General features: G+C 41.1%; 1 protein-coding gene across 1 annotated transcript in view; it reads right to left on the bottom strand.

The window, feature by feature from the left end:
• Nucleotides 1–447: 447 nt before the first annotated feature.
• hip1rb (huntingtin interacting protein 1 related b) overlaps nucleotides 448–13,358 on the bottom strand; it is a 36,454-nt gene continuing 23,543 nt past the window's right edge. Inside the window, exons 9-32 of the mRNA XM_080739299.1 lie at nucleotides 13,187–13,244; nucleotides 12,426–12,501; nucleotides 11,550–11,720; nucleotides 11,340–11,398; nucleotides 10,873–10,945; nucleotides 10,192–10,375; nucleotides 10,012–10,100; nucleotides 9,787–9,903; nucleotides 9,589–9,690; nucleotides 8,765–8,959; nucleotides 7,600–7,747; nucleotides 6,660–6,746; nucleotides 6,444–6,551; nucleotides 5,981–6,117; nucleotides 5,675–5,785; nucleotides 5,520–5,578; nucleotides 4,934–4,964; nucleotides 4,755–4,817; nucleotides 4,511–4,611; nucleotides 3,278–3,383; nucleotides 2,795–2,918; nucleotides 2,640–2,701; nucleotides 2,057–2,287; nucleotides 448–1,634 (exon numbers count right to left, since the gene is read on the bottom strand). Coding sequence (XP_080595425.1) covers nucleotides 1,626–1,634; nucleotides 2,057–2,287; nucleotides 2,640–2,701; nucleotides 2,795–2,918; nucleotides 3,278–3,383; nucleotides 4,511–4,611; nucleotides 4,755–4,817; nucleotides 4,934–4,964; nucleotides 5,520–5,578; nucleotides 5,675–5,785; nucleotides 5,981–6,117; nucleotides 6,444–6,551; nucleotides 6,660–6,746; nucleotides 7,600–7,747; nucleotides 8,765–8,959; nucleotides 9,589–9,690; nucleotides 9,787–9,903; nucleotides 10,012–10,100; nucleotides 10,192–10,375; nucleotides 10,873–10,945; nucleotides 11,340–11,398; nucleotides 11,550–11,720; nucleotides 12,426–12,501; nucleotides 13,187–13,244 — 2,501 coding nt within the window. The 3' untranslated portion in view covers nucleotides 448–1,625. The remainder of the gene's footprint in view (nucleotides 1,635–2,056; nucleotides 2,288–2,639; nucleotides 2,702–2,794; nucleotides 2,919–3,277; nucleotides 3,384–4,510; nucleotides 4,612–4,754; nucleotides 4,818–4,933; nucleotides 4,965–5,519; nucleotides 5,579–5,674; nucleotides 5,786–5,980; nucleotides 6,118–6,443; nucleotides 6,552–6,659; nucleotides 6,747–7,599; nucleotides 7,748–8,764; nucleotides 8,960–9,588; nucleotides 9,691–9,786; nucleotides 9,904–10,011; nucleotides 10,101–10,191; nucleotides 10,376–10,872; nucleotides 10,946–11,339; nucleotides 11,399–11,549; nucleotides 11,721–12,425; nucleotides 12,502–13,186; nucleotides 13,245–13,358) is intronic.

The following is a 13,358-nucleotide window of genomic DNA, read 5'->3' as shown; positions in this document are numbered from 1 at the left end:
GTCATATTCTATCTGCGTCCAGTGAAGTCCACTCACTGACCCCACAGACACCAGAGTAAATTATACTGTATGTCTCGCCCCACACGCACAAGGGAGAAGTTGTGCCCATGGACATTGCGCTTTAATAAAATCAAATTACATCAAATAAAGACATTTCAAAAGATGTTTTGTATACTAGCCTAATAATAAAATTACATTTTAAAACAAACTAACAAACAAATCTAAGAATTTCCATAAATAAAAATAGCCTAATAATTTAGTAGTGAAAATAGCCAATCTACAAGCTCACAACAACACGTCGCTTCTGCATTGTGTGCTTCTAGATCTGCTATTTTCACTAGTCTGGATCCCAGGCAAACATCTAGTCTCTCTTTTGGGTCCCGACCTGAAAAGTTTGCTGTCAGTGAGATGTACCAACACCAACAGAATAAACAAACTGAACCAATAAATGATAAAACATGTTTATTTTAAATTGTATTTATTTGACATTAACTTCATACAAGGAGAAACCACCATAACCTTTACTAAAATATATTAATAGATCTGAGAGTATAAAGACATGTTTCATACAGAGGAAAGGACAGAACATAAAAAGATGCATTTATGACCCTTTAAGAAAAGCTCCCAGATGCAAAAGGAGTTCACCACCTTCATAATGTGGTGTACAGTACATACACTAACCCTGCTTTCTTTTCAGCCTAGGAGATAACTATGCCTTCATTATAACTCTATCCATACGTGTTTACATAATCCCTTTTTCCTTCAGAGTGACATTCCTTTTTTATAAAGTGACTTTATATAAATTACAGTATTAACTGATGTGTGGACACCTTCACGGACTGTGCTTCCTCAGAGATAAAAAATATTAAGCTATGAGTACTGTACAGTGCATTTCAAGGGATAAAAGGGACAACAATGTACTGTAGTGAATGAAAGCTATTTTTGTACATGTGCGTAGAGGAATGTCATCTTTCATGTAGGCAAAACCAGCGCTATCTAAAACTATTGTGACAACCTGGACTTTCGTGGCATGCTTCCAAAGGTTTGTTCCCGACACAACAAAAAATAAACATACATGTGCATTGAGAAACTAATGTGACACTCCATAATGAGGCCTCCGCTGTCAAAAAAAATAGGTTGTCCCACACGTTGTATTTAAATATTTGATATTCATTCAACATATCAAGTCAATGATATGCTGCCATTGTAAATGTACTGTATAATCAACATCATTATTCTAAAAGCAGTAGCAGTAGCACTATCAATCTAATACCACAGTGATACAATGGTGTTTGCACTGTCAGAAACAATTGTGCATTTTCTTTATGCCATATACTAAAATACGTGGGGCCTGCCTTGGTGGCACAAGTTGCAGCATAATTAAAATTTTTAAAAAAACTTAAAAACAACAACATTACATACAGCAGTTGCTCATAGGCATCAAGGGTCAATAGTTAGGCGGAGTTCCATTTTGGCAAAACAGAAAACAAGGAGAGCAGGAAAGTAGAGACAGCGGATTGTCAGGATGCAGCTTAAAGAGGACCTTGTGTTCACACAAAGGTGGTCCTTCTCAGATCAATCCAATCGTCCACCAGTGAAGATGTCTCCTCCTCTATTCAGGCCATCTACTTGAACTATACACAGAAGAGGATTAAAAGTTTGACTTTATTGCAGAATATGAACAAATTAACTTGTGAATCAAAATGAATAACACATTTATAATAATGTGTAATGGGGAACTAATATATATAACACACACACACACACACACACACACACACACACACACACACACACACACACACACACACACACACACACACACACACACACACACACACACACACACACACACACACACACACACACAATAAAAAAACTATATAGATGCTACAGTTTCAAAGCATATAAATGATCAAATTAATCCTTTTGCAATTACTTCCTGAATAAAAAACTATATAGATGCTACAGTTTCAAAGCATATAAATGATCAAATTAATCCTTTTGCAATTACTTCCTGAATAAAAATATAGAGCTGTGTCTTCCTGGGTCTTACCATGTTTTTGGGTGGTATAGAGGGTTTCTGGGCCAAGGCAGGCTTCCTCATGGTGGCAGGTTTACTGGATTTAGGTGAGGAAGGGCCAGCACTAGCTGGTGAGGGAGTCAGGCCATTCCCTTCGGCGATCTCGGCCAGTGGAACACCTGCTATCTCATAATGTTTCTTCCTCAACTCTCCAAGACGTAGGCGTTCATTCTCCAAATGAGATTCCAGTTCCAGCACCTTAACCTGTGAAGCAAATACACATACAAGGGGCAGGAAATTAATCAGCAATTACTTAACTACTTTACCGTGTTAGTGTTGGATACATGCCGTGCCATTTTTGCAGATACCCTAACATTTGTAAATTGTGGCACAATAGAACGCTATAGGTAGCCACTCTCTACCCTTCATTACACACCTGACAACTTGTCAAATCTTTATCCAAATTAATGCTATATTTTACTAAAGCATCTTCATAATACTGCATTTCGTGAATGGAGACATTAAACTGAAGTCTGTGAAGATCTAACACAACGTAAAAGAAACATGGTTCACATTTGTGTAAGCTTTTCAAAGCCCCTCTCAAAACAGTACTTGCCTGTGATTCCATCTCCTCTTTCCTCAACTTGATCAGAGACATGCCAGAGAAGTCCATTGTCTCTGCAGATGAAAATTACACATTAAAAAGTTGCATAATCCTATTAAATCCTAACAGCCAACCATGGTCTTCCACATAGATCTAGTCAAACTCACCTTTCTCCTCTAGGTGATCCTGGCCTGTCCTGGTGGAGGCCACTACATTGGCTGTCATCTCATTCACACGGCGAGAACACTGCTGGAGAAGGGTCAGCTTCTTACTGTCACGGCCTGCCTTCACCTGCATACAGATTAGAGGGCAGATACTGTATGACGACACAACATATAAAATGCCTGGGTCATATCGGGGGGAAGAGTCATATTTGGAAGCATGCTCTGCATTCTATTTTAAACTTTGTTGTTATAAAAGTGGTTAATTCTCCAATATGATCACAACAATGGAAGCAATGTTTGTCTTTGTCTCCTCCATGTCTCGTGATCAGTGAAAATCGTGAATGAGATTTTCATTTTGACAAGTTTGAACATCACACGTGTCTCCTCTGGATAATGAAGGAGTGCTACCAAAATTGGTTTAAAAAGATGCAGGTGGCATTTACTGCTTTTCCAACACACAATGTTTAGTAGATCACATTAATTTACCTTAGAGGCAGCGACTAGTTGAGCTGTGCTGGCAGCTATCTCGTGAGAGCAGACGATCAGCTCCTCAAATTTTCCAGTGTGCAGCACCACCTTGTCAGCAGATTCCCTATGTGGGAGCAGAGAAATCATGTCACTTAATTCTTCTCTCTGTGTAAAACTGCACATCTGTTAGTGCACTGTGAAATATGTAGCAGAGTAGCCCAGAAGCCTATTATCTCACATTGCCAGGGGATGCTCCTGGTTGCTGCCCACACAGAATACAAAGCACTGATGCTGGACTTCAAAGCAGTCAAAGGTATGGCACCACCATACCTCCTAAAGTCTGATCGATCCCTACAACACCACCCGCTCAGCCAACACAGGGAAGCTGAGAGAACCTGCTTATTGTAAATGGCTCTGGATTAAGAGCGTCTACTAGATGCCTAAATGGCCTAAATCTTCACCATCCCAAACAGTCTGTTTAAGATGTTGCCGCATGGAAAACATCTACGCAGTCTCAAAGCTACTAGCAACAGACTGCAAAAAAGCTTCTTTCCACGAATAATCAGGCACATAAACGAACTGTCAAGAATGAGAAAGATCCAGGGCAAAAGGAATCGCTAGCCCCCCCTTTCGTCTCCTCCTTGTGAAACTACTTCACATAAAGAGATACTGTGAAGTTGAATTGCACCTACTGTACATAAATGTATACTGTGAAGTTGAATATACTAACCTGTTGCACATAGAACATACTGTGAAGATGTTTACAAAAAAGTTAAGAACAGTACAGTAGCAACTACTGGAAAAATATGCTGTTGGCATATAGAATATGCCAAACTTTATGCACATGTACATTTGAGGATACTCTTTTCTTTTCGCGTTGCTTTTTTGCACTCGCTTTCTTTTCTCATCTTTCTATGTCTTATTATTATTACCCCTTTAGATTATTAATATTATTTTTTAGATATGGTTTGCAAATTGCGGTTATTATATTGTTTGCTGTTATTTTAGATATACCACTGCATTGTCTGAAGGATGCCAAACAAAAACAATTTTACTCTTATGTACCTGTACAAAAGACGTAACAATAAAGTACAACCTTGAAGCTTGAACCAAATGCCTAAATTGTATTCCCCTTTGGGTGAATGGGATACCAAAATAACAAGGTTCATAACCAGGTAATTACAAAATCCAGTATATTACTTCTACACTCTGATTAGTGAATATTAAAACAGCCTATGGTTCAGAACTTACACCATCTGTGTGGCTCCCCATCCCACAGCCTTGGAGGCAGAGATGAGTCCCTCAGTCCAACGGGAATTCCTGGCGTAGAATTCTTTCATGGTGGCTGCCCCCTGGAGAGGTGGTGAGAAAAGTTAGTCCCTGTGGAGCGCTATAGCAGAGACATCCAATATGAATTTGCCAAGAAGAAATCTGATCACACAATCTAGTGTGAACTGCTGGCTTTGAAAACAATATTAGAACAGTGTGAACTCACCCTCGAACCCTCAACAATCTCCTTCTGCAGGTCTGTAGATGCCAGGACCAGCATGTGGATGGCCTGAGGAACAAAGGATTGCAATATATTAGGGCAAAAAAAGAAGCATGTTCATTAAAGGGGAAATTCCTTTTATGCATACAGTATATATGCCTATAACTGTATACTAAACAACCTACCTTCATCAGTTCCGTGCAACTGTTGAGGATTCTGTAACAGAGAAAAATGTAATGCAGTTTAACAAATCATTATATATTGTGTCAACAGAACAGTATTCATGTAGAGAAACAAAGAAATGTTAGAGAGTCAAGACTTAATGTTAATGTATACTGATTATAGTGATTGCTACATGGTCATTACAGAAATCTGTTATAACTGCCATTCCCATTAGGCCCTTTCAAACTAAACTTTGGTCTTGCTGTAAGAAACGTCCTAAAAGAAAAACAGCATAGTTTGAGCTGAATACAGGACTCCCTCCTAGTCCACAGGCAGACATACTGCTCCACCAGATTCGAAACATCTAGTAAACAGTAGTAGTACTGAGAACAGGGAGTGCAGGGTAGTACTGAGAACAGGGAGTGCAGGCAGTGAAAGATCAAACTCAAAACTCGATTAGGTACTCTGCATAATCAATATTTTAAAAGAGTGTTGCGATCCATTTTTCAATTCACCCATTTTAATTCACACACGTTTGCATCGATAATTAACAGTTACATCCCTATTGAATAGCTTGCTAGAGACAATGTAGATCTATAAAGAACCAACCTCTCATTGACCTCCAGTTTAATCCCTGACGTGTCCTTTCGTGCCTGATTCATCATTTCCTGGACAAAGAACCACACAAGAATCATCAGATACACCGGATATACCATATAACATTATAGGACTGGGTACTATATATTACTTGTTATAACACTTACATCAATTCTACGGACTGCTTCCTCAATAGCTGCTGATGTTGCCGACATCTCCTTATCCACCATGTCTCCTAGCTCATCCTGCCGCACATCCATGCCCTTTGGCCGCAGTTCCTAGATAATAACATTTTAAAAAAGGATGAGAGAATTCTGCATCAAGAAAAGTATATTTAACATTACCTCAAAAGGATGAGAGAATTCTGCACCAAGAAATGTATATTTAACATTACCTCAAAGCAGAGTAAAACCAAATGTTGACATTTCTGGTGAATTCTGTTTGCAGGAAAGATTGCAGCCCCAGTCACTTACCTGGCCCAAGTGAAGGATCTTTTGGACAATTATGCGAATGGAGGCTGGGTCTGCACTCTGGAGTGTGGCCTTTGCTTTTAGGTCTTTTAAGAACTGCAGACTCTGAGTGGCACATCCTCTGCAGTTCTCAGTCAGTCCTGCAGGGGGTGTAGATGAACAATTATCAGCTACAGTCTTCATAATATGTACACAACCTTTACTCCACCATGTCATTTGGAATACAATTGAAATGAAAACATTTTCCCATACATGTTGATGTTAAATATACACATTACGGTTATACACAGAGCACGTGCGCGCACACACACACACACACACACACACACACACACACACACACACACACACACACACACACACACACACACACACACACACACACACACACACACACACACACACACACACACACACACACACACACACACACAACTAATTTAAAGCTGTGAGAGCTATGCCTTACGATCTGCATGATCAGTGGGTGCCATGTGTGCAGTGGCACTGCCATTGATGATTGTATCAGCAGCTAAGTGGGAGAACTGGGTTAGACCCCGAAGCAGTCCTCCAGCATCTGGTGACAAGAACACAGAGAGGGAAACAAAGCGAGAATGTGTCACAATCACAACTATAGACAACTGCTATATGGTCAGTAATAAATAAGCTCTATGGATACACTTACCTCCCATGTTTTGAAGATAGGCTGCATGCCCCCTTTGCACTTTGTCAATGGAGCCCAATGTGGCCTCTGCCCGACTAATGAGGTAATCTGTGTTTACAAGTGAGAGTGAAAAAAGAAAGCCATGAAGGAATTATACCTTCAGTACAAAACGGCAATTCAAACCTCTTAGCTTTAGAACAAACAAGAGTTAGATTGTTTCATCGTCTAACTCATACTTACCTGTAATGTATTTATTTATTTTGTATACGCTATATTTAATAGAATCCACATCTATTCTCATTCTATATACCATTTTCATCTTAACCAGGCCGGATAGGCCAGAAATTAAGTTTTTGCCCCTGTCCGTCCACGTGTCTGTCCATGTGTGAACAGCTAATTTCGGGCAGTGCTGGACGGATCAGCCTGAAAATGTGCACACAATCCCAGCAGGCCACTATCTTTTCGGGACGTTTTCTTCAAAACACCCTTTTTGAAGCCCAGACGGCTGACATAGCAGTCTGGGCACCTAGGCTGCTAATGCCTGACAGCGACAACTTGTTTGAATCCTGATCACGAAAACCTTTTCTGCGTGTCAATCTCTCTCTCCCCATTTCCTATCAGTCTGCTGTATTCTATCAACAAAGGCAGAAAAAGTCAGAAAAATATATACATTAAAAAAAATACTACTACTCTAGAGTCATGTGATCAAGATGTATTTTTCATATTCCATTCCGACTTCTGATTGACTTCTAAAGTTTCGAGGTGGTTAGAGTTGCCAACCCGGCCTGCCGGAGACCTGCACTCAAGGGTGCACAGCTTTCTGGGCTTTCTACTGTTTTCCTGGTCTAAATCATTAACTGTAAAAACACTACAGACTTTTTATCATATTGCTCTATAAGCACTATAAGCACTATCTAATGATTATGAACAGTTAATGGTAGTGTAATTGTTGGTGTCCAACCTGGGGAGCTGGTACAGCGTATATGGAGGGGGTCGTCTAGCTTGGCCACAGCATCTTGGATGATGTTCTCAGCCTCTGTAATTGTTCCCTGTAACAACACGAACTGTTCCTCCAGCAGCTTCTGCTTCAGCTGCTCTTCGCGACTCATCTACAGTATAAAGACACACAGACAAACACACACACAATCAGACACAGGACAGAGACATGGTACAAAGGTTGAGAACAAAAGAATTACAGAGATCCACATAGATCCGATGCAACCTGTGCCGTCGTTAATGAATGGACCAGTAGTTGCTTCTGTTAACCTTTTAGACAAGTTGTGCTATACATCAGAATATGTAAGCAATAATCCTAAGCGTATCGCTAACATTTTAAATTAATTTCATTATGACTGCATATTTACGTTCACTATGTCCATATTATATAGGTTTGTGGTCCAAACTAAGTCAACGTAGAAGTGCCAAGTTAGCCACAAATGGAATAATAGACTTCCTGCGGTGGCAAATACGTTATATATTAAGAAAAGCAGTATGATGATCTTTTTGCTCTACAAAAAAAAACGTTTTTATTGCCATTTATTGTCATATGGAAGAGTGAAAGATGACATACTGCAGGCCTAACGGATTGACAAAATATTGAGCAATCCTTTAGCTCCGCCAACTGTTACCGGCATCGTTTTTATTCCAATTCAAGCATTGCTGCATCTCATGTATTGTGCCATGCTGTTGAGAGCTCAGTTTATTTTAAACAAAGCGTTTAAAACAAAGCATGCATGTGTCCTGACCTACTACACCTACGTTTATTTGCATTGATTACAGATTGCAAGTGGGTCAAGTTGGGAGATTTACAAATCTGTCTATGTAAATGAGTCCGTTCCTTTAATCCTATACTCTGTTTCCTGTGAATTTGTAGGGGCATTTATTTCTTTCAACATTTCTCCCAGAAATAATGAATGCACTTAATGTAGATTTTTTTCCCCCCTATGGGCGAAAAAGCAGTTCTACTGGCCTGAAGAGTAGCGATATAAACCTAGGAGCATACTGCCAAAGTGTTTCGGGGTAGACGACAGAGGTGAAACGCTGCTGAAGTCAAATCAGAAGTGTAGTGGATGGAAAACATGACTGTTATTCACAACACCCAGCTGCTCCGTTTTGTCCTGACTGACCTTCTCCTGCAGTTTGCCATTCAGGTCTCCCAGCTCCTTGCTGCTCCTTTCTCTCTCTTGCTGAAGTGATGACTGCTGCAACTGCGCAGCCTGGCGCAGTGACGACAGCTCCGCCTCCTTCTCGCTCACAGAGCGCATCAGACGCTCTTTCTCTGCCTGCAGAGCAGTCATCGAACTGTTCATCTGCTCCCCGCTCTGAGACAAAAGGACAGAGGAGGGCAGATGAGGAATGAGAAACACAGGAAAGACGGACCAGAATACTGACCGGGGGATTAATTTACCTCTTGAAGCAAAAAGGTGCCAAAGGCCTCAAAGTCCAGAACCACAGAAGGAAACTCCTGCAATTTGAACTATTTTGCCTCGTAGAATAAGTTACCTAGGGTGACCATATTTTCAGCCGCTCAAACCGGGACACAAACCACTGTTGCCCATGCCCATTCTCTAACGTTCGCGCACGCGCACATACACGCAGGGTTGCATACAGGCAGTGAGTGATTGACAAACAGCCTCAGCGTTGAATTCAGACACACAATGAATTTGTTCATGTTTTCTGATTGGTTAGGTGAGCATGTTTTCATGAAAAGAACATGATAAACGTCTATGCAACCACTGAAAACGGCTACTATTATTTTAATTCTGGCGAAAACAGGGACAATTTTGTAGTGAATGTTGAAAACCGGGACATATTAGTGTTTTAGAGATATTTGTCGGGACACCGGGACACGCAGCTTGAAAACTGGGACGTCTGGTCACCCTAGCGTTACCTTGACAAACCTTAAATTACCCATATCTAAACACACACACACACACACACACACACACACCTTCTCTGTGTTCTGCAGGGTTGCCTTGATGCGCGTCACTTCTGCCAGTCTCTCCTCGAGCTCCCGCCTCATCCTCTCTATCTCAAACTTCTGCTCCTCCAGCTGTCATGAAGACAAACACTGCAGTGTCATCCGGAGAACACACATTTTCAAGCTATAGGGTTTGGGAGGCAAAGGCAAAAATCACCCATGACCAACCTTCATGTCAGCTTCCTGTTTGATCCGATCCACCTCAAAGGACAGCTGCAGCTTGGTTCTCTCCACCTCCTCGTGGGTCTGCTGTGTCGCTGACAGCATCTTTACAGTGTCTGCACTCTGTCAGGACATTAACACACTCAACCATTACCTCCCACACACAAATTACACAGTGAGGTGTTGACATCGGAATTAATTAATGGGTCTGGATTGATTAGTGGTCTGTACCTTCCTGAGTAACTCTGCATGACTGGCCACCAGCTCTGTGTGTTTCTCCTTCAGCTTATTGTAACGCTGCTCAGTGGCCTGGGCTTTTTCTGCAGTGGAGAGATGCCAATGTTAGCGTTTGGAACATTCTGTGTGAGAGTGAGTGTGTGTGTGTGTGTAACAGTTAAGTGGCTGTCTCACTGTCTGCCTCGACGAAAGTGGTCTGAAGGCTCTCGTGTTCTGCGTTGCGACGACGCGTAGCCTCCAGTTCCATGCGGAGCTGCTCATTTTCCACCAGGGCGCGCTGTTTCTGCGCCCGCTGTTCTTCCAGCTCCGCCTCCAGGCTGTTAATCTGAGATTTGAGCTGGGTGATGTAGCGCTGAGCCTGAAGAGAGGTGAGGGAAATCATTAGCCTACCAATGAATTACATTGTGATTATCCAATCTATGCTATTTTATTTGTTTGTATTGGTATTGTCCCGACACCCTCAAGATCCCTCTTATTATACGATAGACATTGCTCCCCTTTTTCTTTTTGAAAGATTATTTCTTCTGGAATTTCTAATGCCTACGTTGATACAACTCTGCCAGAGGATATGTAAAAAGGGCAGAAAAGGGAAGACGCACAACAAAAGACAGTTGGAATCACATTCAATGTGGGACATAGTTAGAACAGGGCACCCTCGTCATTTCCCATTCTAAGACTACTTGCTACATTCCACATGTCAAAGCCACTATTTGCATCCTCCCATCATATAACCAAAATATCCTTAAATACTTGCACCTTAATAATTTCCTCTGTGATCATAAGTCTGTGACAAAGACAACAAGCCTGAAAAGACTTGCGTTATTAGGACTCGGTCTCCGATCTATGTCTGCATACCTCTGCTTTGACCCTCTCCAGTTCTGATCTCAACTGCTCCATGTCCCGTCTGAGGTTCTCAATCTGTAGATCCCTGTAGGACCATTTGACAAAAAATTCTGAAGTCTGACATGAACATTTGCATACGTGATCACTGTAAGTAACATTAGGCTATCCAAATAACTTTATGGCAATAAATCAAATAACCATATATATATATCTCACTGTAACAAAATGGTGGCATCTTTATAGCTTTGAAAATTTGTTTTTAAAGCAAATTTTCTAACATACCGTAATCAGTTTAAATGTTATATAAAGTAGGCACTGCACCAGAGTGAATACTAGATGCGCTGCCATATTTTAGTTTGGACGTTGCAAATACCTCTCTCTCCGTTGGACATAAAGCTTACAAACTGTAGCATATTTCTGAAACAATTTTTATATTTAATAGTCACTCAAAGGATACCATGGACAGCAAATATTCTCACCTATCATCAAAGCCTCCATTGGCGGGTCCGAAGGTCTGATCAAAGATGTCAAAAGTCTCCTAGGAGAAAAAATAAAAATAAAACACACAAAAATGCAACTGCATGCAATCAGTGTGTGTGTGTGTGTGTGTGTGTGTGTGTGTGTGTGTGTGTGTGTGTGTGTGTGTGTGTGCACACGACAATGTGCGTGCCGTGCATGCATATGTGTACCTGCGGTTGTTGCACCAGCACGCTGGATGTGGTGACATCGCTGACCTCGATCAGAGGCTCAGGGTCATCATCATCGTCATCCTGCTGTTCTGGTTCCTCTTCATCAGGGATGACCACCACAGGCCTTGCATGCTTGGCCAGCGAGGCTGCATGCAAGAAGTTAGGAGGGGACTAGGAGGACAGATGCAAAAGAACATATCGATCACAACCACAACTCTGATTTTAAGTGATATGAAGTTGGTTTAGAAATACCAAAAGCCATTTTGTTAATTATTCATATGCTTAGTGTTTTGGATATACTGTACAAGGTCTATAAACTATCAGCGGTGATACAGAGTTTACGTTAAGACCATGGGAATCTAATTCAGTGGTTCTCAACCTGTGGGTCGGGACCCCTGGGTCCCAAAATTATTTTGGGGGGGTCCCCAGATGATTAACTTAATGTGCAACATTGTTTTCTCACTCAACAGTAAAGAAACCAACATAAGGTTTAAGTGTATAGATAGAGGGTATATGCACATTTCTAGTGACAATTTAATTTTAAAAGTCCTTAATTTAAGGACTTTTTAATACCTCTAAAAGGACAAATTAAACATTGGTCAAATATTAGAGGCAGAAATTGTGAAAATAGCCGATCTAAATGCTCGCAACGCGAGGCGTTGTGAGCATGTAGATCTGCTATTTTCACAATAGAACCGTGTTATACAAAATGTACCGGTAATGCCTCAACTCTTAGTGCTCGTCACAGTGCAGGGGGTCCCCAGTTAAAATATGGTTATTTTGGGGGTCGCAGGCCTGAAAAGGTTGAGAACCACTGATCTAAGACAAAGGCTGTGTTCCTGTATAGGGTCATGCCACTCCTTTCCCATCACTTACATCAGGCAGCTTTGGGATCTGGATGAGCCTCTTGAAGAACAGCATGTCTCTAGCTTTATTGAAGAAGCTCTTAAGGCTGTGGGATCAAGAGGGGGGAAATACATTATTCATATATTATATGTTCATATCACAATCATTTTCACATAGAACCACTTAAACCCAATATACTTTGTTGACCGGGATCCCCAAGGAGTTTATACTAGGACTCCTTTTTCTTTTGCCCCCTCTATATCAAATATCTTTGCTGGAAATAGCAAATCTACAAGCTCACGTGTCACAATGCGTGAGCTTGTAGATTTATTTTCGACAAATGTTCACATATTATGAAAAGCCCAGAATATGGACGTTATGGTTCAAATTGGTACCAAAGTATAGTAACATGTCATATCACACAAGTTTCTATTACTGAAAAGAAAATATGTGTTAAATTGTTTTCACTTAATAAAGAACACTACAGACTACTGTTTCTGCTTTCACATCTTTGTATATGAGTTTATTGCAAGTTGTCACTGACTCCCTCGAACTGCCAACTTCTCTCTCTGCTTACCAGCTGAGAAATAATGTCTGTGACAATGACGCCCAATGACACTACAAACAGTGGGGGATGGGCAGCTGTACAGCGAGCATTTGCATTGGATTGGAGTGATGCAGTGACAGGGTGAGGCAGGATTATGTTGCAGCTTCCCTATGGTATAATGACTCTCTCCCTATTGAGGCGCCTGCCCTCATTCGCTTGTAGCCTAAGGCCTTGGAAAATGTACCTGTGGAACTGGTCATGGAAACGATCACGGTGTCCTTGCAAAGTGTCGGCGGGGAGACCTAAATGCGAAACATGGCATTTAATTATCTGTTGACACTATGAGAAACTCCTAGAGAAATACATATTCATAATACTGAATTATACCATCACCATGCCTTTCTTGAGTGATATAA

Source organism: Nannobrachium achirus (assembly GCF_963921795.1).
Source record: "Nannobrachium achirus genome assembly, chromosome: 12".
Lineage (NCBI taxonomy): Eukaryota > Metazoa > Chordata > Actinopteri > Myctophiformes > Myctophidae > Nannobrachium > Nannobrachium achirus.
Note: the sequence above shows the minus strand (reverse complement) of the source record. Positions and strands in the feature narration are given on the sequence as shown.